The sequence below is a fragment of the Opisthocomus hoazin genome, chromosome 6 (genome assembly GCF_030867145.1).
Source record: "Opisthocomus hoazin isolate bOpiHoa1 chromosome 6, bOpiHoa1.hap1, whole genome shotgun sequence".
NCBI classification, from domain to species: domain Eukaryota; kingdom Metazoa; phylum Chordata; class Aves; order Opisthocomiformes; family Opisthocomidae; genus Opisthocomus; species Opisthocomus hoazin.
Window position 1 is genome coordinate 62,462,916 of NC_134419.1, and position 23,694 is coordinate 62,486,609.

The 23,694-nt window shown below is 37.3% G+C and overlaps 1 protein-coding gene across 11 annotated transcripts in view; it reads left to right on the forward strand.

The window, feature by feature from the left end:
* The window catches only part of CPEB3 (cytoplasmic polyadenylation element binding protein 3), a 100,136-nt gene that overhangs the window by 64,646 nt on the left and 11,796 nt on the right, over positions 1 to 23,694 (forward strand). For all 11 annotated transcript variants that reach the window (XM_075423485.1, XM_075423486.1, XM_075423475.1 and 8 more), the window contains 2 exons: positions 2,165 to 2,332; positions 4,159 to 4,248. In XM_075423485.1, the coding sequence (XP_075279600.1) occupies positions 2,165 to 2,332; positions 4,159 to 4,248 (258 nt within the window). The remainder of the gene's footprint in view (positions 1 to 2,164; positions 2,333 to 4,158; positions 4,249 to 23,694) is intronic.

A 23,694-nucleotide genomic window follows, 5' to 3' on the forward strand; every position in this document is an offset into this window, starting at 1 on the left:
CTTCATACGTTTAACTCTATACTTGACTTAACGATAAGTTCTAGATCATCTTTTGCATTTACAATGCTTGCAGACTGTCAAGCATCTGACATAAAGGTGACATCTTGCCTTTTAAGCTGCTGAGCATTTTTATTATTTCCTTTGGAATTCAGCACTTATTCAGCCTCCTCTGTAGACCTGTATTTTAGTGGAACACCTTGTTCTAGTGTGTATTAATTTGGTATGTCACATTCTACTAATGGCTCACATTTGGTATTAGGTTTATTTTTTACAAGAGGGTAGGTTGAGGGGGTGGGAATTAAAAGATTATTCAGATTCTTAGTAATGTCAGTCTCTTATGGATACTTTCAAATTTCCTACTTTTCAATGGGTTTTCTGATTTGATATTTTAACATAATTTTAGACTTCCTAATTATTATTTCTCTCATCCATGTGTTCTCTTTTATGCTGAAATGCATATGTTTATATATGTTCATGACCTGTTTATCCATTAATGGAATATTCATCAATAGTCTTCGCTGTGTTACACTCTAAACCCAGCATTTCTGACAACCAGTTATACTAGACTTTGAAGAGTAGCATCTCTAAATCCTTCCCTGATTGTGGCATTCACCCTGGTTTTTATGTTGGTGCTTAAAAGCAGAGTAGGATTTTTGCTTCAGTGGATTTTTGCATCTGAGATCTCTGATGTTGTGCATTCAATACATTCTTTCTAACCAAGACTTTTCTAGTGCATGGTGTTCATAAAAAAAAAAATCAGGCTGGTGTTCTGTGTCAGCCAGAACATCTTTTCTGGTTCTTGTTTGTTAGCTTGTTTTCCATATACAAGTTTGCTGCTTCTTTTTGTAATCTGTCCGTTACTACTGGAGACTTTATTATTGACATTTTCAGCATCTACATTTTTCTGACTAGTGTCCCTCTGCATGTCTTGATTTTTCTCCTTGCCCCTGTTTTGATTTCCTGTACTTCCCTGTGCTGTTAATACCAGTATGGTATTAATTCTTCCTTAGATCTTGTTGGAAGTGAGTTTCCTGTGATCTTGGAATTTATTTGTGTGCCCTGCTATTTATATTTGTAATTAACCCCTCTATAAACTCTTTGTATCAAATAATTATAATTCCATCCCTGGGAGCAATCCTCCATGGTATGAGGGGACAATTAGCCTTTTCAAGTTTGAGAATGGGGTTCCCATTTATACATCTCTCTATATTGCAGGATTTATTTTTCAACTTGGGTATAAGGAATTGTTAAATTCTGAAGTTGACGTGTTCTGCCGTGCTGCTTACATACAGACTTTGAATATTTCTTTATCTTCTGGCTTAATAAATCTGTTCTTAAGATAATGTGTGTATACTTTGCTAGTGATAAGAACAAGGTAATTGCATCTGATGATCACAGATAAACTCTTTACTTTTCATTAACAAACTGAGTAGCAGCCATTTATGTTGCTTTTTGTTAATTCATTACTGAAAGGGTGTTTTAACACTGAGTAACAGTTTGACAGGCTGTTCTAGCTAACAACTTTTTTCTTTAAGTTTTTTGTGTTTTATTTAGTAAGATTTTAAAGTTTTCATTTTTTTCCTGTTAGCTGAGCTTCTTGCTTCACCTACATGTTTAATATCCATAATACAAAGCTCTTCTATGTTTATTTTGCTGTTTGCCCCCCTGCTCAGACAGGGCCTCCGTTCACTCGAGGAGAAATAATGCAGCCCTTGTGGTTAGGACCCTGTAAAGCACTCTGAAGGAGACTCTCCTGCTCTGCAGTGCAGTGGCTTGAGGGATCTGCTCTTTAAGATCATTACTTCAAGATCTGTTATGGAAGATACAAATCTCTAAGAATCGGTTTGAAATGTAAATCTTATGGAGGTTCTTTCTACAGCTATGACACACAATTTCATCAGATAACTTGCCTTTCATTACTAGCCATTTGAAGGGTTTGTTTTAAAGCTGAATTAGGTTTATTGTCTTTTAAGGATAATATAGTCTAGGAAAAATAGAAGCAATACTAATAAACATAATTTGGATAACTGGAACACATAGCTGGGCTCTTTAAGGCAAATTCTGTTAAAGCAAAACAGTAAAAGGAAAATATAATGTTTTTTACTGAAATATTTACTTCTCCATGAAATAGTGTTAACTATAGATACTACAAAATCTGTTACAGGTCGGTCTTCACTCTTTCCGTTTGAAGATGGCTTCCTAGACGACAGTCATGGTGATCAGTCTTTGTCATCGGGTCTCAGCTCTCCAACACGCTGTCAGAATGGTGAAAGAGTGGAACGCTATTCTAGAAAGGTGTTTGTTGGAGGTCTTCCGCCTGACATTGATGAAGGTACTGTGAACAAGTTACACTGGTGAGATGTGGGAATTGGCTTTCATATGATTACTTTAAAAAGGTCAGATTTTCATAAAAACAAATGTATTTTCCCAGGTATTTGCTTGCAGTGCTTGTGGCATTATTTAAAACAAACACCACCACCCCCTGCAACACCTGAGAATTTACTTGACATTCTTTTGTACTACAGATCAGAAGAGATGGAGACAGAAATGCCTGCATAGCAGGTCTTCTAATCTGCAATAACAGCATGTGTTCCCACGTATATAAAGTGGGAAAGCTGAGAAACGGAACTTAGTGGGTACTGTCACTCCTCCATAGTCTTTCCCTGTTCTTTTTAAAAGATGTAGTTGACTTTAATGACTTTGTTAATACAGTTCTTACCAAAATAAATTGGGCTTTAATTAATCAGCTCTCATATCCAGTATACATGCAGTGTTCAATTGACAAACGTATGACAACTAATATGCTTACAAAATAATAACCAGCTTAGTAGGGGTGGTGAGGTTTTTTCTCAGTCTCAATCAATATCTGCTCTACTTTTGTGTGCCCTCACACACCCTGACTCCCAAACCAAAATCGTGACAGTTCTTGGTGTATTTTTCATACTATAGCTGGAATCCACCACTGTCTAGCTTCAGTTGGCATACAGAGGGAATCTGAGGATATGAAGAGAGGGATCTCTGAATCTGATCTACTAAACTGAAGCCTAAACCATGTGGGATTTTAATAAAGAAACAGTATGACTTGCCAGTCTGTGGTTTGCAAACAGCTCAAATTCAGTTCCCATGTCACATCATGAATTGCAGGACCGTTGATACAGGGACTGCTGTGTAATCTGAATCCCCAGCTGTAAGAAGCAGCAGGCCAGCAGGTACAACTGATGTGAACGTTGCTGGGTCACTTGGAATCAAAATATATGCCCAGCCTGTCCTGCGAGGAAGTAAAAGCACCACTTTGGAGCTGTTACCCTCTTCCACACCTTTTTACTTCAGCTCCTGAGTTACGCAATATATGTTTTGTGGCTCTAGTCGCTGGAAAAATCTGACGTGCAGCTCATGGGATCAGATGAACTGGACATACCTCAAACAGGAATCAAAAACTTGGAAAACCACTGCCTTCGTCTTCAAACTTTTGTCCTAATGGATTGTTGCTCTGATCTGTCTAGCATCACACTAGACAAAATTTTAAACTAATTCTTTCTTTAAAGTATATAAATAAATGCATTCAGAATAAAATTGTAAAAAATAACTTAAAATACTTTTTTTCTGAAGCATTTGAATGTAAACTAAAATTGACCTATAGGATAGTTTGAGATGTGTGTTCCACGGAATTTCTAAACTGGTGCTTAAAAAGCGAAGAGATAACTTGGTAATTCAAGGCAGATTTCCAGAACGGACTGAGGAAGGTGAAATCCGCACAGTTGCATGACCTGATGCAGCCTGCTTTCTAGGGCATGCTGCAAGGAGTGGCCATGCTGACATGTAGCTTCTCCATCAGTCCCATGTGGCTGCATCTGACCCTGCTTTGTGGCTATTATTGGAAATAGACCATAGCTGAAGCATATTCACTTCTGCTAGATCATGTTTGCATTTAATCCTGCTGCAAACTTGCATTAGTGGAATGTAAAATTACTTTTTTAAGCAGCCATATATAGCATAGAGGTGAAAGAATATTTAGGCATCCTCTATGTACGTTATTGTGGTTTTCACTAATAGGTGTTGAAATAGTCTGGGGTTTCTTTAAAGTAAGAATTTTTGCCTTGCCACTGTCAGTCTTCAGATTCTCTCTAAGGTGCCTCATTTTTTTTTTTTTTTTTGTAGATGAGATCACTGCCAGCTTTCGTAGGTTTGGACCTCTTGTGGTGGACTGGCCTCACAAAGCTGAAAGCAAGTCATATTTTCCACCTAAAGGTAATTAGTTTAAAATACATTTATGCAGGCTGTTCTGGTAAAAGGAAACCATGTCTGCAGCATGGCAATCCATTACAAAGAAAAGATTTGACTCATTATGATGAAATTTCTCTCTTTCAAGAAGCATATTTTCAGCAGTTGTCATGATGGAAAAAGCACGATTCAGTGACTGAAAGGTGGTCCTGTGTGTGTACTTCAGCAAGCCTGGAGTCCTTGAGCCATGCCTTAGTTTATACTAGTATTACTTTAGAAGGCAAGTTGCAGAAATGTCCTAGTGCTAATTCTGTTGTAGATGCGTATTGTAGAAACTATAGGACTAATAGCTGGAAGTCACTGGAGGACTGGGTACACAGTATTTTGTAGAGGAGTGTGAGTCCACTTTGTGTGTTCTGACCCACGAAGCCGCGATCCTGCTGAGAACCACAAGCTCTGCATCAGGGCTTGCCGGGTGCTGAACCGCAGCAAGGAGCTCTGCTAAGTGGGGGCAGGCTGGCATCACACACCACGGTCACGGAGTTTCTAGGTTGGAGCTGATTTGATTCAGGGTTTTTTAGAGTGCGTGCAGGTGGGGCGATTTCATATCTGTCAGCAAAACACTATGCAGACCTGTGTTGGTTGAAAAAGAACAGTTTGTGGGAAGCCTGTTTGGGAGAATTACTTGGTTAAATCAGATTGCCCTTATTGTATCCTAGTCTGTCCTTTGATTTTTTTATTATGCTATATACATTCTGTTTTCAGTCATGTGTACCTCTTGCCTATAGTTTGGGCGTTCATTCACAATCTGAAACAGTAGCATGAAGGTATACACAGAATTTCTGATCTGTATGTTAAGATTTTCTGTTCTCACTGACCCTGAAAGCTCTTAATTGCTCATTAAGGCCACTGATTATTTTGGCAGAACAGTGGGCTGTTCAGTCAGTGAACTAGCTAATCCTACAATATTTTGATAGATATATTTTGACTGTAAAAACCACACAAATAAAAGCTGACTTAATTTATCTGGAAGCTTAAATGCTGGAGGCGAGAGAACTCCGTGACAAATACTTGCCTGTAAACAGTATTTGGGGCACTTGAAACCAGAAATAAAAACCCCGTACTTGCTCCCTCTTTCCTGTTCCATTCTTACAACTCAGCCTTGCTGTCAGTAGTTATTATGCAACATCTGTTCTTGAATAGAAAACAAAACAAACAAAAAAACCCCCAAACCAGCAACAAAGCACCCCAAACCTCAAAAAAACCCCATTTATTTCTAAGGACGGTTGGTAAAATATATGATTTTCCCTTTTTATTTTATTTTTAAAGGTCTTTAGGGTCTTTTTGGCTAGTGAATTGATTGTACCTTCACTTACAAGTTAAAAAAAAAAATGCAGTAAAACCAGCTTCTTGTCCCTAATATCTCCTACTACTGTCGACTTTTTAATTCCTTCTTTTGGGGCTTTTTTTTTTTTGGTTCTTATTCTATTCATGTTAGATCAACATGGGACTTCCAATTATGATTTTGTTCCGTATCTGACAGTGCACTAGTTAATGCCTCGCCAAACTTGTAAAAATGTTTTTGAGTAAGATCTGTTTTAGCAGAAGACAAGGGAATGCAGCCTCACTTCTATTTTTGTCGTGATTCTAATATAGGAAACAGCTTTCAAAGCCCCTGCCAGTTGCCCTGAATGTCTGTCTGAAAGTGCTAAATAACAGTCAATCCCAACTGTTCCAGATTTATTTATAACTGACTTCCTTAGTTATCAATCAGGGCTGCAGCATCATGCGTCCTGCATTCCTGTCTGTGAGAGTCATTTAATCACGTTAAGCTCGGTCGGTCAAATGCGCTTGACTTACTGTGATCCCATGCAGGCAGCATCTGCACAGAAGACAGAATGTTGTTACCGGGAGTCTAAGGGTAAAGTTTGAATGTGTCTTATCTTTTTTTTCCATAGCTTTTTGGTCTATTTTATATTTATAGAGTAGTACTTTTCCAATGTTATTATGGAATCATTGACAGAAGTACCACTATAAAATGTTTCCGCTGCTGTTTTTCATTAGAAGATCATTTAGAGCTAAAATTAAGTCTTTTAAATTAATTTTTCTACTTTTTTTTTATTTAAAACTGTTTTGATGCATTATCAGGCATTTCTTTAAAAAATGCAGTGAAATGAAAAAAGGTATTTGAAATTGTGCTTGGTACAAAATTCAGTGACATTGACTCAGCTGTCAAATACTCATTAATTCAAATGTTTTCTCCCTTCCTTTATTTTAGATATCTTCCATTTTGCATTGCTAGCCTGTAAGTTCTCTGACATTTTGAATATGATTCTTTCAAATGGAAAATATGTCCAAAAAAAACCCCCAAATTAAATTATAGAGGAGAGAATGGGTTGGTTTTTGTGTGCTAGCAATCTCAAAGGAAAAGAAAAAAAATGGATTGTTGGAATGCAGTGGGGATGATGTGGAGGCTGATCTTTGTTCACACGTTATTAAAGCCTGACCTCCAGGGCTTCTGCCACCTACTTGAACGTGCTTAACTGGCAGTAAAATTGAATCCTACTCTTTCTGAAAATATGCCATCACCTCCAGACAGACTTTAGCGTCCTTTTGATGGATAGCCTTTTTCATTACTCCTTCGTGTCTGTAGGGTCAGACCAGTGGGCAGTGTCTGGACTTGTAACAAAGTTTGGTATTTTTTTTGTTTGTTTACTTTGATAAGCATTCAGTTAGAGGTTTGGAGCAAACAACGTCAGTAGTTGATGCCATGGGTCAGCATAGTCAGCTGAGTTTTACACTGGGGCAGTTTTACACCAGGGTTTTCTGTCTTCATAGTTACATCCAGGTGATGACATCCCTCACAGTCCTGAGTGTATTAGTACAGACTTCCAGTATCTGCTTATTGATATAATTTATTGAATTTGTGTAATGTTGGTGCAATATATGAATTCCCTATAGCTGCACTGTATTAGGAGCACTTTGTTGATATTCTTAGGGCTAGGAACAAAAGGCTGCAGGAACTGTTAACCATGCCTAATCTGATCAAGCATGAAATGTGAAATATTAAAATAAAATGTTGCTACAATCTAGTGACCTCCACCCTCTCACCCCCCTGAGGACTATATCTAGTTTAGTGGGCAAGTCAGACCATAGATGTGTAGTCAGTTCTAGCAAGCCTTATTAGCTAAGTCGGTACAGTTGACTAGGTTAGGTGCAGCGACTTGTAAGCTGTTTTCAGGATAGGTGGGGTCCAGAAACATTCCTGCAGCACTGAGCTTGAACAAAGAAGGCTTTGCTGGATTGGCCTCCTGAGCAGGATGGTGTCACCACAAGTTTAGTGCTGGAGCTGATGGACATAAACTGGTTGTGTGTGAAACGTGCTGAACTGGCATCGCCAGCATGGTGAGTTACACAAGGTTTATTCCAGTGCAGTGCCAACATTATGATTTTGGACCTTGAGTGATAGCAGATCGACACGGATGTGTCTGCACTATATTCCTCAAGCACACCTGTATTGGCTGTATTGTCCAAGTTTTCTTGTTCTACCAGATACTCTAGGTTTTCGTTCCCCTCACTCAGTCTTGCCTGACATCACAGAATACACTGTGAGCATCTGTTTGGGAAAGCTATCTGGCTTGGTCAATGATTGAGTTTTGGTTATTATAATAACAAAACCAAACTGTCTGATAGATCAAACAGCTCTTACAGGGTGCATTGGTTGCCAATGAGTTCAAGGTTTAGGTTGCTGAGAGGAGGGACTGGTGACACCCAGCTGTTTTGTCACTGAAAGTGTGTATTATGCACTTGGGCAAGAGAAGCTGGTAACAGCTGACAATGTCTGTAAGAGGTTGCTATTTCTAGTTCTGAGCATCTGTATTATTGCCTTAACATTTCTTTTTACCCCTCCTATACATTGTAAAGCTTAGTGCCATGTTTTTATGTTGGTGTCATCCATGAGGTGATTTTAATGCTTTGCTTGTGAATAAGGCCAACTCATTCCCATTGCCTGAAAAGTCTTTGGATGACTTCCTTTGGCGTCTGTTCAGATACGTTAGTGACGGAACTGGCAAAGTTATAAATGCCATGTGTTGGTCTTGGGTAAGCAGATGCCCAGTTCGTAATGTGTTTACTTGGCTTTCACTACAGAGTTTTGGGAATTAAATGTGGTTTGTGGCTCAGTATTTTTTGAGTACCCGTGAGATGTTGAGAAATAATGAAATATGCGCCAAGTAATGTTATCAAGTGTAGTTACATATTACCATGTCACAGTCTATTTCACTCTGACAAAATCCAGACAATTTACATTTTATTGAAATATAAATTGATGGGGTTTTTTCTTACTTATTTGCTGGTCTGCTGAGTTAAGCAATACTTATGCTAACTACAGTATTTTTTTTCCCTTTTTTATTAACAGATGGTGCCAACTGTTTCAAAAACATTTTTTTAGTTTTTTTTTTTAACAGATTGCTAGCTTTGAAACAACTTTTTAAAAAGTACTGATTTTTCTTTGTGAGAACTATGATTTTTCTAGCAATCACTAAAAACTGCATAACGTATTTTAAAATGACAGAAATTATGCACGAGTCTTCCTCTGTTCCTTTCAGTTTAGGAGGACTGGTATTTGGATAAAGATGAGATACAGAGCGAGAAAGTGAAGCATGGCAGAGCTTGGAGATGGGATGGGTTTGGAAGGGGAGGAATGCTTTGGCTTTACAGTTGATTTAGATGTGTGGTACAGCAGTCTGATCCTCTTGTGTTCTCCCTCTTCTTCAGTTAGCTATTCCGTTATTTGATAAAACTAAGCACACTTGTCCCTGCTGCTCCACGGGGGACACTGAGGGTGAATGAAATCTCATGAAGAAGAAAATAGTGTGTGCAGACTTGCACAAAGTAACATCGTGAAGTGATTCTCATGCTTTAATTTAAAACAACTGGTGGGACTGACTGCACGAGCCTTCCCGGTGATCTCTAAGGTCACATTATATGGAACGCTGTTGCTGGTAGTCTTCTAACAGATCTTAATTTCATGGATGAGGACTGTTTGCACCATAGCTTCTGCCAGAGGAACAAGAATGAACAGTTGCAAGGAGAAAGTATGGAGTCATAATTCTAATTTCATCAGCCATATTCACAAGAAGGTATCTGGTCTGTCTGAATACAGCAATCTGTTGTACTGAAACTAGTGGCTTTGGCTTAAATCCTCTGATGCCATACCACCAAAGTCCCGCATAAAATGTCTAGAGCCAATTTTTGTATTTTAAAAACTGAAGTCAGAGATCATAATATTTGCTGGAATGGAAACCGGTGTTCCTTATCCAGAAATACGTTGTATGGCCAATAGCGATGCAAGATCTTTTTTAAACTTTATTATGTATGTTCCAAAACACACATGCACAGTGTCAGTCTTTTACCCATTGACATTTGAGGCCATGTATGTAATTTGTAGTCCCTGTGTTTTCCCACAGCAGGGCAGCATAATCCCAAATCAATGCAATTTGCAAAATCCAGTGCATGCTACTCTGTTCTTCTGTAGCTGCGTAATTTAAGGTTGTTTCTGTACAGAATTTTCTTTCAGGTTTTCGATGACGTTTGCTTAAGCCTCCCCTTGTAAAGCTCTTCATGCTATTTCCTGTCTTGTCCTAAATGTTTGAGGATTCTTGGTGGTGTACTGATAACAATGATTTTAACATGTCTGTCTGAGACTGCTGTGCCAGTTATCAAAGAGCATTCAAGGAGCTCGCTTCGTACAAGAGAATCTCTGTCCCTAAAGCTACGCTATTTGCAATTTCTTTTTCGAGGGGTAAACAAGAATCTGATGAGGCAAAATAGAAAAATATTTTTGAGCAATCAAGCCCAGGCAGAACAAATCTGATTCTGAAGTAGCTTTGCAGGATTATTCTCTCCCAGCTCTCATGTTGCTTTCAAGAAATGCTGTTTTCTCTCAGAATTGCTATGTTGCAAGATAAATTTTTTTTAACCCTGGAGAAACCACAATTTTTCAGCAAGCATTTGTTAACCCTTCTTCACTCAGTAACTTCTGATGCCTAAGGAATGACCAGGCCTCTTCAGAAGGGGCTCAGCATCCATAGTCTCCACAGGGTTTGGTAGTAAAGGTGTTCTCTCAGTCTTACTATTTGCTTATGGCTACAGTAACCAAATAAGTAAATAAAGGCTATTTATTATGAGAAGAATATAATGATTGTAGCCAAATATTCCTCACGTAGTTTAGGTTATTGCTGAAAACCTTATTCTGAGAGCCAGGACTGTGCAAGTTTAGAAAGGATCAGTGGTGTAGAATTCAAGAATGAAATTTGAGGTTCTGGGTTCTAGTATAAAATCATAAAGCAGAGTAAATCCAACTCCAGCAGCTTCTGTCTTCCTCATTAGTATAAACCAAGTGTTCCTGAGACAAAAATCTTATTTTTCAAAAGCCAATTTTTCCCTTTCTGCCTGCTTTCCTATCTTCTTTTTTCTCCTTAGTGGTGTCAGAAAGCTTTTTCCAATCAAGACACAACAAATTTGATGTAATGCCCACAATTACTGGATCGGCTCCTTTTCAGGCCAGTTCTAGAGGTGGGGGAGCAGGGTTTGGAGGGGCAGATGTTGGGCTGTAATTACTGATAGTGGCTCTCAATTATTATTCTGTAAAAATTGACCTTGCAACACCACGTTTGATAACACTCTGTAAAACATTCTCCTAAGTAGAGTAGACTCTTGTGAGATTTTACATAATGGGATCAAATCAAATTATTTTCATTTTCATTATTTTCTCCCTATAACATGATTTGTTGTCCAAATTTAGATCTCTGTCCTATCAATAAATTTATCCCTCATTTATGTTTGGGTGTGGTTTTTTTTTTTTCTTTTTGGTCATGTTCTCAAGAAATTGTGGTTGATTTTTAGTCTACTACAGGACCCTTGTCCATGTGTTGACTTTTTTTCTTCTTTTTTTTTTTCCTTCCTCCAAAGATTTCAAAGTTACTAAGCTATCTCTGATAGGCTGGAGTACATCCTCAACAGATTCTAGGTTACCCACCAGTGTCTGGCATATTGGGTAGTTCTTTTGTTCAGATGAACAACATTGTTAGGATCAACAGTCAAATCATGGTGGCTAACCCAATGTATGTGTACTGTAATATGTTGTATGTGTACAACAGACAAATAAATGACTAACTCTTCTGCTTTTTGGAGAAGTAATATGCATTTGGGGCTAATGTGTCATACAGGAAATAATTTCCGTAGCTCTTCATCACCTAGGCTCCTCTTTATTGCTCAAGCAGATTATTTAAGCAGGAAAAATTCTGTTGCATCCAAAGTGAGAGTTCAAGGGCTGTGATAGTCCTAGAGTAGCTTTTCCAGTGCATGTTGCTAATACTATAAATTTTACTGTCAGACTTACTTGTTACCTACATGAAAATGAAGAATTTAGTATTTCGTATCTGAAGATGACTATAAGTCTACAGTTGCTCATGGCTGCACTTCTGATTTGCTAGAGAAACAATTTGTTTTCATACTCTTCCTCACTAATGTGCTAGTCCCCAGAGTTTCCAGAAAAAAATTGTAAAGACAATTCTGTGTAATGCTTTCAGTTTCAGCCTGGACGTGCATCTGTCAACCAGCCTCTTTCATATCTGAATCTATTGGAAAGTGTTTTATATAATCAGGAGGTTAACTGCAGTTAACCATGTAACTTCATTTTACAGCATTAATAATAAATTGCGAGAAGAGTTTTGTAGTCATAACTGTTCAAAGGCTGTTCAGAAGTTTTTGGTAGAGGCAAAATATGTTTTTTACAACACAGAGGTCAATATGGAAGGTGGTTTTGCTGTATTCAAAACTGCATTAAATTCTAGACTTCTTCTGTTGGACTGTGTGATTGTTGGAAGACGGGATGTCTCATAACTCGGTCAGCAGTCTTAGGGCCAGTATCATCAAAAAGCCTTGAATTTCCCACAGAAAAATGTAATGTTTCTAAAAGACTTAATTGATTTATTGGTAGCAATGAAAGGAGGCTTACTGTGGTAGCCCATATCATGGTCTGCAGTCTATGTATCACTTTTCTATTAAATGGTATCTAATGCCTCTCAGTATTGCTTTGACTGATGGGCTGGGTGGTCTGTTACATCAGGAGAGATGCTTGGGCCACGTCCATTGCTTCCAGAAAAGCCAGTTTTGAAGTTCATACGCATCATGTCTACACCTACTGGTGCACCTAGGTTTTCTTCATAAGCCTCCTGACTCTTCAGGGGAAATTAAAGGTCACATGTTGCATCATTTTCCAGAACAAAAGTTTCCATAAATCATCTAGACTCTTTTCTGTTGGTCATATGCCGAAGGGGCAGGCTGTTTTCTCTCACTCGCTGCCAGGAAGGATGAAGATTGCAATGGGATTTCTTATACTTCATACAAACTATCTATTTTATTAGAGTACATTGAGTTAAGTCACAGCTGATATTTAAGGCTTGTCTCAAGGGGATTGCTGCTTCCAAAATCTAAAGAGCAGCTGGTTGGAGTCTGGTTCACACATCTACTAATCATTACTCATCATCACAAGCTTTCAATCAAATGCCCAGTTCAGTAGGTTCTGTTTAAATAGCAATTCCAAGCATCCACTTTCTGGACTAACTGTTGCAGTAAATTTGTTTGGGCAGATGCTGAAATAATTGACTAGGATTTTTCAATAAGATTTACCTGTGTATAGTGCCCGTATGTTTTTTCTTCATCATTGTGCAGCTCTTACCTGCAGTAAAACCTCTTGAAATTCTGACTTATTTAGACTAAATATACCTCTGGCTTAAATAGAAAATAGAGAAGTGTTTGGTTAAATGATACAGGAATCTGAAGAATTGATGGTGGCCAAAGGAAAAAAAAAATAAATCAAATTTCAGACAAGTTTACTGATGTCTCTTTTGGACAGAAACAGGAAATTGTAAAGATAGTCCTTATTACAGAAAGCATTCCTTTATGAGCTTTTCAGGACTATGGTATTCAATATTATGTAGTATATAGGTAACTGACACCAACTTACATGCAAATTGAGTATTTTTCTAATTTATTGGGCAATTAGTTTAAATAAAGCTAGAATTGGTTGTGATCACAGGTTTTAAATCTTAATGTTCTTAAAGATGAGCTCAAAGAGAAAGGAGGAGCCCTATGAATTTATCTTCTAATAATCCAAGATGAACCTTACAAGTCATCAACTATCCAAATCGGACAGGGTGAAGTTCCAAATTTTAACTGTTTTTAGCTCTTACTTTGGGAGATGCAGATCCTCTTTTAAAGAAAGCTTTGTATTTAGTGAAACAGAAGCACATACAGCTTGATGACCAACTTCATGATGTTTCCTAAATAAGGGCACTGAATCATGCATGTTTAGGGGTGTGCATCTCTCTGTCATTTTTGTGAAAGTTAAATAACTATGTTAGAGTCTGATACATGGTGTACGAATTGAGCGTACATGTGTATTATATCTCTCATATCAAACTGAGTCACTGGGTAGCTTATACATCACACATGGCCTACTCAGGAGGTAAAAACAGTCTGGCATAGATTCCCACTGGATTAGTAGCTAGCATGAAATGTCTGTATGGGGAAGAAAATATGAATTCTGATTAAGAATTCTCTTATTGATGAAATATATTTAAATAGTGAATGGATATGTAGCTAAAACGAAGTATGTTAAATAATTCAGTGTAGCTACTGTTTATACTGAAATTTTGCATAGGATAATGGCTAAAAGACTCCTAAGCAGACTGAAAAATACATTCCTTCTTCACTATTGTCACTTCAGAGTACACATATGAAAGAAAATGCTAATTCTGATTTGAATGACTGTCAGGTCACAATATCTAGCTAAATTTTCTTTCACAACCCATTAATGACTAAGACACTAAAAAAAGATTTAAGGCTGCATAAACAGAGTGGAGAAGAGAAAGCATTACCTGGAATTTGAACATATCAGACAAAGCTTTCTGTCACTTATCTGTAGGAAGTAACCAGACTGCTCTTGTCAAATGGAAGCAGTTAAATATTTGTCTGATTCCCATTAGCTGCTTCCAAAGCCAAGCAGATTTTACTGTGGTTTCCCCCCCCCCCCAATACTACTTTCCTTAAATACTGCCTTTTCTTTTGTTTTGTAAATAGAAATATATTGATCTGTATTATGGGCTCCAGGATAAAAGCAGTCCTTTGAATAGTGATATTGAGGTCTTGATAATATTTTGTGCTTTGCTAGTAGCTTGTGCTGTGTCTTGTTTTGCTAATAATTTATGAAGCACCAAATTCTTTTTTCAAATCATTGAAATAAGTTCAAGGGGATGACTGGGGGTGGGGGTGGAGAGAGAGATTCTGTACTAGTACTGCAGCATATTCACGGTTTCTGAGAGTCATCAAGAAAAATAAGTCGTTCCCTATTCCCGCACCCCTGATCAGCTGTAATCATTTCAGGCATTACAAGCTCGTGCTCTATAAATTCCTATAAGCATTTTATTGATAAAATTCTGTATTCTGTTCCTAAAATCACTACAATGATGCACACAATTCTACCCCTATGATAATGATACAGTAATATAAAATTAGTGCAGTATCATCTGAATAGATAAATTGACAATTTATCAGAATATCCCAGATTATATTTCTGTTCTCTTAAATCGGAGGTTAGGACTGGCAATGGGAATTCATCAGGTGCTGGAACGAAAGGTGCTGTGGACAACTCTGCCCAAGGCAGTGTACGTGCCTCTCTGATTTGATTCAAAAGCTCGCAGCAGCTGAGAACTGGAGTGTCTCTCAGATGTCTCAGGGCTGTGGCTGGCAGTTTCATCTACTTTATACCATGCAAATTCTACCTGGTTTCAGGACCTATGATGTATGTGACTACTGATTGCAGTGAGGTAGTATAATCAGTAGTCTGTTGTATACCAGTGGATGCTGTGCAGTTTTTATTTAATAAAGTGGAAAACATAATGTTTGAGAATATTTGATAAGTCCAATAATTTTTTTTGCAAAATGTACCATTCTGATCTCCCAGGAAAATGTACACTCTCACTAACCAGAAACTTTTTTTTTTTTTTTTTTTTTGAGAGAAGTTAGTTCTGCAACTATGAATAGTCGAGTTTTGGAAAAACCTTCCATTATGAAGGAAGGTTTTTCAAGCTTCATCTTTTCTACATAGTCAACAAAACAAGAAGCTTGAGCAACTAGAACCTAAGAACAGTCCACATGTGGGTGAATGTTCAAACCAGTTATTAACCAGCAACGCACCACAGCGCCAATTGACAAATTGACTCTTTGATTAAAAGAAGAAAAGTCAAACCCTAGTACCGAAACTCCACATGCTGTCTTCAGAGATGTCTTACAGCCTCAGTTCCTCTCTAGGCACAGGTCACTCACCGTGAAGCGCAGATTGTCTGTCTGCTCACAGGAGAGTTAGAATCATACCAAATTAGGAAATATGGTGCTGGCTTGGTCTGTGTAAATGACATTGAGTATCTTCTCCTTTTGACAGAAGTTCTGTACTTTGAATTCAGCTCTTGACAACAGTCCCAAGTGTTTTGTGTATTACAGCTCTAGTAAGTTTCCTTTCTTCTTTAAAAATAATTTTTAAGAAAAATAATCAGTTAAAATGAAATACTTTGTAAACCCCAATACCAAATTTTATTAATTAAAAATAACTGACCAGCTAAAAAATAGCCTGGATTTTTGGACCTTTGCTTTCTTCCCCTGAAAACCTTTGTGTTGAATTTATTTTACCTCATGCTGACACTATGATGAAGTAGAAGCTGAAATCAAGCAGGTGATTTATGTTTATCTAGAGTTTTTCGATGTTATTGTTGCTTGGAGTAGAACTGGAAATTGCCTTATTTGCAAAGAAGAGTAACAGGTTTTGTTCAAACTTGGAAACTGATCTCTTTTCAGCCATATGTTCAGAGTAAAAGCAGCAGCAGCAGACCTGACCCCCTCCAGGTGATGATAATGAGCTGCTCTGCCCAGAGCAGTCACCATTTCATATTGCCCCTGAAAACCAAAATTGAAAAATTCAGTTTGGAATTTAGTTACTTTTTTGATATTTATGAATGTAAGTGCATGTTTTTTCATGCTGCTGACCCAGTAAACTTCAGAAAGATAGCTCTTGCCTCGTAAAAAATTTAGTCTTTGTCATATGATTAATTCATGTGACTAGTCTTATAACTACAATAAAGCAAATTGTATGTTATAGCCTTTCTTTTATGTTTTTATACCCTTTAATTCTGATTTATAGCTGCTATAGATCATGTTACAGTCTGAAGTTTTAAAATGGCTGTGACCTTTGAAAGAGGAGACAACCCTATAAATTTGCTGTTGCGATGTTTTACGCTAGTGTAGAATAAAATGCCAGATAAAAAGAGAGGCTTTAGCACACTTGTACAATATTCTTTTAGTTTAAAAATGAAAGGTTTTGGTGGTTTTTTCTTTTTTTTAAAAAAGGTATTTCAAAATTTTCTTTTTCATTACAGGTGGGTAGGAGTATTTTTACTACAGGACAAACTGAGATGGTACACGTATACTGGTTTGTTTTTTTTTCCCCATAAGCAGTGAAAGTCTTGAAGTAGTGATGACTAGCAAATCCTTAATGCTTCTTGACATGTTTTTGTATTGAAAGCACTTCATGAACCTTTAGCTGAGTATATTCACTACAGCACTATCAAAATGTTGTCCTTTCTGTTCAGCACTGAGGTGCAAAGCAAACATTGGGGCACCTCTCCCGTGTCTCAAAAATAATGTATGTCCTCATGGAGCATGCAGACATTCTGTGGGTGGTTTTTTGTGTTTTGGTTTTTTTCCATTTAAATTGAAGATACGGGGAAAAACTCTACATAATATTTAAGACAACATAGGAGGTTTCTAATTTCTCTGTTATCTGTGATATGGTAAGGTCATTAGAAGTAAGGGTCAAATGTTAGTTTCCATTCTTTTGGTGATCTCAGTCATGTGGACTATTTAGTGATAATATTGGAATTATGAAGACATGCAATTTATTTGACAGAAGCTACTGATATAGAACCTCAGTTTTCATTCAGCTCTTCCATATGATCTGCTTGCTTGCTGACTTTTCTTGGTATGCATCCTGTCTTCCATTTAACTATGTACGCTTCGTTTAATTGCTAGTTGGATTCAAGATCCAATTATTTTCTAGTGGAACTGAGGGTATGGAGTACATACCTTTAATTAAAAACAAACAAAACCTACCCCAAAACCTGTCTTTCATGTGGCATACAGGGAATTTCTAACAGACTACTCAGACTTAGTCTGATATTTGTAAACACATAAAAATGAATAGGAGTCTCATTGTAAGATGCTAAACTGTTCACATTTCTTATACACCTTTTGTTTTTTAGAGAAAGGAATCAGCTGACAGGGTCATACACTGCCACTTAAAATTAGACTTATTAAAAGAAATTCATCTTTGCAGCCCTGACTAATACATAGTTTCGCTCTTCTGCAGCAGCTAAGTGAGATTACAGCCCTTTCTATTTTGAGGTTTCTTAAGTATTTAAAGCCTTTGATGTTTTTTGAAAATCCAGTCATGTCGCTGCAATGTTTAAAAGGAAGTCTGCATTTTTTTTAACACCTTGGATTTTTATTTTTCAAAAATGAGTTTCATTTTTAACAGTCTTTTCATCTTTGGATTTAGAAATGTGTTTTATTCATGTTCAAAGCATCTTCTAATAAGATTACTAAGGGTGACTTTGAGCAGTGACCCTTTGTCATCACATTAACTGATTTAGAAATTTGGTTCACACTGTTTCTAAATGTTCCTTTGCTGTGAGCTTTTAAAACTAATTTATTCTAGTTCTAGTAAATACAACCGTAATTTAATTCAAAGCTATTTTTAAAAATCCAGAAAAAAATAAAAGTGCTATTTATGTTTCATGAAAAACTTAATGTCTATTTAAAACTACTTTTTTGAGATAGTGATCTCAACCATCTAAAAATAAACCCAAAGACATGAGACTAGAATATTAATTTTCTTTACCAGTGTAACTCCATCTTATTCATTATGTAATAATATGAGGTAGATATATAGACACATACTTTTATAAGAGATCATGATCTTAGGTGGATGGTAGATTTTATTGTGATCTTGGAGCCTATAAAACATCAGAAGACACTGTCTAAACTTTAAAAAGACGGAATGAAAGAAAATGTGCTTCAAAGGTAGTTTAATTTTTTTCAAGTGTAAGTAGTCCTTCCATTTGTATACGAAATGAATGCATGTGACTACCCAAAGGCTGTTCTGACTTGCCATGCAGTATGTAACGAGAAGAGAAAGTCCTTCTCTTCTTTGTCTTAGTTCTGCCACCCAACATCAGTGTTATAAAACTGAAAACACCTGGCCCTTAGAATATCATTTCTATATCTGATTTTGTAAGTGGGCTGAATTTTGGGAATTAGGGATTTGAGGTCAATTACATAGGAAATCAATAGATGATACGCAGACCTCTGACACTGATATTCAAATACTCTTTGAACTTACGTAATTCCTCATTACTTTTTTTTTCTTTATTTGAAAGTAGCCCTGATTCTAAGAGCCAGAAATAGGTTAATCTTTCCCTACTGGTTATATAACGTTTGAATGTCAAAGTGCTGGCTTTGTACCGGAAGATGCAGCTCATGGTTGATGTATTTGAACAGCAATTTATGTAGTGCTGTTCTCAAATGCAAGAATTTAAAGAACTTGTTAATTACTTTTAGTATTCACATGTTGAGCATAAAATTATAAACTTCAATTAATATAAAGAGATGGAACTAATTCACAATTAACTGAAAATTCTAAGAAAAACTTCTGATTGAATTCAATTCGCTCTGGACTTAATTAAGTGAGAGATCTGCACAGCTACTCCATTAGCACCTTTCTGAAATACTCCTGTATCACTAAGTAACTAGAGACTGTTCAGCCAACCTAAGCACCCATAACATTAGTAATTAATCACTTCAAGGAGCGTAAAAACTCTAGTACACCTACCTTCTCCATGGGTTACACAACACAGTCAGCTATCTCATTTCACTCCACCAGACTTTGTGCCTAATGATAGAGCTGTACAAGGAAGGTGTTACCAGGTTTAGAACAATAAAAAAATGCTTCTTTTTTTTTTTAAGAAAAAAAATTTATTCATGGATGCTCTGAAATGCCGTCAGTCTTTTCCTGGTGAGCCGTGAAAGGCATGAAGTTGGATCATCTTTACTCTGAGAAATATTTTGGTCTACAGAAGACGACAGTCATCTCTGATAAACTCTACTTGCTATGGCTTGCTAGGTTGAATGGTGTCTACAAGACCCATAAGTTTATTTTCTCATTGCCTGATACACTTAATACGCATTCTGCTCTAATAAAGGTTCACTTTAATTACATTGAAGAAGGATGGGCAGAACACATGCATGATTCACTTCTAGCTAAAACTCCAATATGATTGCTTGTAATTTGTACCTACATGCCAGTTTTTAACATAAAAGTGTGACTATCAAGATTATGCTATTATAAGAAAGACAGAATAAGCACCTTAATTAGCTTTCCAACTAGCATGTTGATTTGAAGTGATGATGGAAGCCTAATTACAAAATGTGCTTTCAGTAATACAGAAAGGTTCCCATCATTCGAGAAGATATGCTTATGTTGGTATTAGTTGAAATAGAGATTTTCCAGACTGTCTAGGCTGGAAAAAAGTGCATTTTCCAGACTATAGCTACTTTATATGGTAGTTCCAATTGTATCTTGTGTTTCAGGTGACACCTTTGTTTCAAGCTTGTGGGACACGGCCTATATGCCAGATTTTCCAGGTTGTTCTCAGGCAGGTGAAGTGAAATTAGACCAACTGGACTAAATTATCCTTTCATATAGAAATTGCGTCGCTGTTTAGATGTCTGAATGGGACATGTAAAAAGGAGCTTAGTTTTTGTACTGCTTCCCATAAAATAATGAATCCTGGAGCTCAAGGTTGAGGAACTTCTAGGCTGTGCTTCAGAATCTACAGAAATTAATCTCCGCGTCTTCCATCTGCTGTACTCCTTTAGAAGTTGTGGTGACTTTTCTTACAGCAAGATACATTGCTGCTGCCTTCTTCCAGTGGATTGCAGAGAGCAATGTTTATTGGCAGCATTAGGGCCGTGTGTTGTACCAACAGCTGAGAAGGAGCTGGATTGTTTCTGCTCTGCCAAGAAGCCATATATCTGTGTATATAGAATATTCGGCTCTTGTCAGGTACCTTGCTGTTTTCTGGGTCTTCAAATATCCCACCTGTTTTACTTTGTGGAATCTGAGTTGGGAGCAGTCTCTTGAGCCCTTGAACCTTTAGAATGTTTGGTCAGGTAAGACAGGATCACTGCTGAAGTTTGTCTGGAACACACTACCACAGCATGTTACCAAGATTTTCCTGTAGACGATTAAAATTTTGAAATTCATCAGATCTCTTACTTCTTGGAAAAAACCCATATGCTTTTAACACATATGCTACCTGTGATGCACAGAGAGGAGAATGTGCTGAAGCACATGATGCTGAGGAATTTGAAGCAACTTTCAGAATCTGCTAAATAATTCAAGTTATTTAGATTAATACATATTTGTTTTGGAAATTGATCATCTTATTAATCCTACCTCACCTACTGTTTTTAAACATGAATTGTTTCTATTAAACCTAGAAGCCCCTATGATTGACAGTTCTGAATGTTAGAAGTCAAATGGTCACGCAGTAAAGCTTTTTGGGGATTAGGCTCATCTCATTGTGTGTAGTGGAAATAGGAATAGAAATGTGCAGTAGAACAGGATATAATGCCTGAAGTAGATGTTTTTGAGAATCTCTTCAGGAAGGAATACGCTTAGAGTTTTATAAAGTTATACCAAACTTAGCATTTAAACGCAGCTGACAGAAAATTAATTACTGTTAATTTACAGATCGCCATGCTGTTTATTCTTTAAATTGTGGCTGAAGTTATTAAAAATGGTATCTTGGTCCTATGCAAAGCATTATTTTATTATTAAATTGCATCTAGCTTGAGACAATTCTTTATGCAATGTCAGTTTTGGCAGTATATTTTCCAGTTTCATTTTTTTTATACTGGAATCTGAGTTCAGAGTGCCTGTCCTGCTATAGAGCTCTAATCAAATGCAGTGCATCCGTGGGAGAAGAGATTTGCTTGTATCTGCAGCTCTAACCAGTGGTACTGTGAGCAAGAGAGTAAGTCTTCCGTAATAGCAATGCCTAGCACGTCCCACTGCTCACGGGAAGGAGCTGCACCCTTCTGAATTTAAGGTCTTGGCATACCTATGCACTTCTGGAAAATGAATACAAATGCGTTTAGCTTTGGCAGGTATCCTTCTTGTCCATATCAGTTTATATTATTTAAACTTCTGTTATTGAATTATTTTTCATTTCAGTGTAATCATTGTTAATCTTGAATATCAAAAGCCCTTGAATAATTGGAATAGATGGCAATCACCAGGTTTTGGAGTAATGCCAGCCATCATGTCCTGCTAGTCCAGCCCGCTTGGCTTTTCTAGCTTAACAGGAGACTGCTGCTGCAAACTGCTTCCCCGTCTTTCCTCAGAGGGCCCTCGGAGACTCCGTAGCAGGCAGGAGAATGCGTTACAGCCACTGAGGTCTAGAGAAATGAGGAGGTGTTAACTTACTAAACTTCGTGGCAGGTGCTAGCCCCAGGTTAGACAACTGTATTTTTACTAAATTGGACTGCTCTTGCAATCTAGCAGCCACAGAAAATTAACAAGTATCTATCTGGTTAATTTTAACTGGTTTGGCAAATTATGATCATACCATTTACTGTACCCCCAAATGGCTGTCAACTCCAACCACCACAGATGTAACCTCTTACTATGACCCAGGAAAACCTGAAAAAGCTTCACAGAAGAAAGAAGCATCCCAAGCTGTTGCCCAGATTTTTGCTGAGTAATTAAGCGACAATAAACATTTCCCAATTTTCATTTTGACTTTATGCTAAAGAAATTTCCAGTATTTTGCTGGTTTAAGATTATAAAAGTCTGAAATATACAAAATTCTATTTTTTAGAATTCAAATCTTATGGTCTGGTCAGAAGACAAATTGTGAATGTTTAAACCTATTTAAATATATTGTAAACCATTCTTTTAAAGTGTGCGTAAGTGTACGTGTATTATTTGGGTTTCATAGTACTGGGAGTGATCTGCGCTGCATCTTCTGGGAATTTGTCTCACAAGACATTTACATAAAACATAAGGCAAGGATTGGGCTGAACCAGAAAGTGTGATCGGCTGGCTCTGGAGGTGTAGTTGCCATGGCAGTGCTTTCCAAGTATCTATAGTTTTCTGATCGGGGCATTTTATAAGGCTGAAAAAACTGCTAACTAGAGATACTTTAATTTGTATAAAGTTTTTGCTCCGATTATTGAATATAATCAGAAGGGACTGTATGGAGTGAGGAATATATAACCAGTGCATGGATGGAAAACCAAATGAAGCTAAAAATGATAGTGATTGCAAGCTAATTATTTTCATACTCAACTAACGTAATTAGCTTTGTAAAGTCTAAAACTAAAATGTTGAAGTGTGTTTATATCTTTAGGGGACTGCTTTAAGAGAAATACATCTGCTAGAGAGGAAACCGATGTTTTTACTCAAGAAATATTTCACTTTTTAGTGGGTCTGGTATCTTTAATCTGCTCCGACTCTTAAGTATGCAAGTTCCTGTCTGCTAGCAAGACTGGTGATCAAACTATTTTGTTTTCTTCTGGGCTATAACTATCTTGGTAATGCAAACTCTTTTAGGCCTCTGAAAACAAAGTGTTGCATAGAATTCAGTGTTCTTTGAGAAGCCACACAGGACTAGAGACAGTAGGGTAAGAGGTAATTTGGTACGTAATACCTCTACAGAGGAAAACACTTTTTCAGTGTCTATCTTAGTTTTTTTTTATAAATCAGCGTTGTGTAGTATTTACCTAAAAAGGACATGCCAAATAGTATTCACTCAATCCTTAGTGCAAGATTAGGGTCTCTACTACATTAATAGCAAATAGACTGTGTGAAGCTATATCAAAAGTTGTCATAATTTAAATATGGTGTATCATCACGTAGGCGCTCAGTTTGTGTCAGGAGTCTTAGGCAGACAGTCTAGCAGTCCCTCATTCAACTCCAGCTGCCTCTAATTGCTGCAGATTTTCTGAAAAGAGGCAGCCTGTAAGACACACAAGTGCCAGGTTATAAAGGTCAAAGCCAACACATTCCGTTCAGTGAGAAAACTGAATTGTACTGATTAGGGAGCAAGAGAGCAATGCGTGCTCGATAGAAAGCCCTCTGAACCGGGCAGCTGTATTTGCGGCTGGCAGCCAGTCTGTAGACGGCTTTGCTTCGTGCAGAGTGTGCTGTATTGGTTTCACTTCGGAGGCAGCAAAAGCATGGACTGCTTGGGTCAAATCTTCATTCAGATTTAACAGCATTAAGACTGAGGAAAG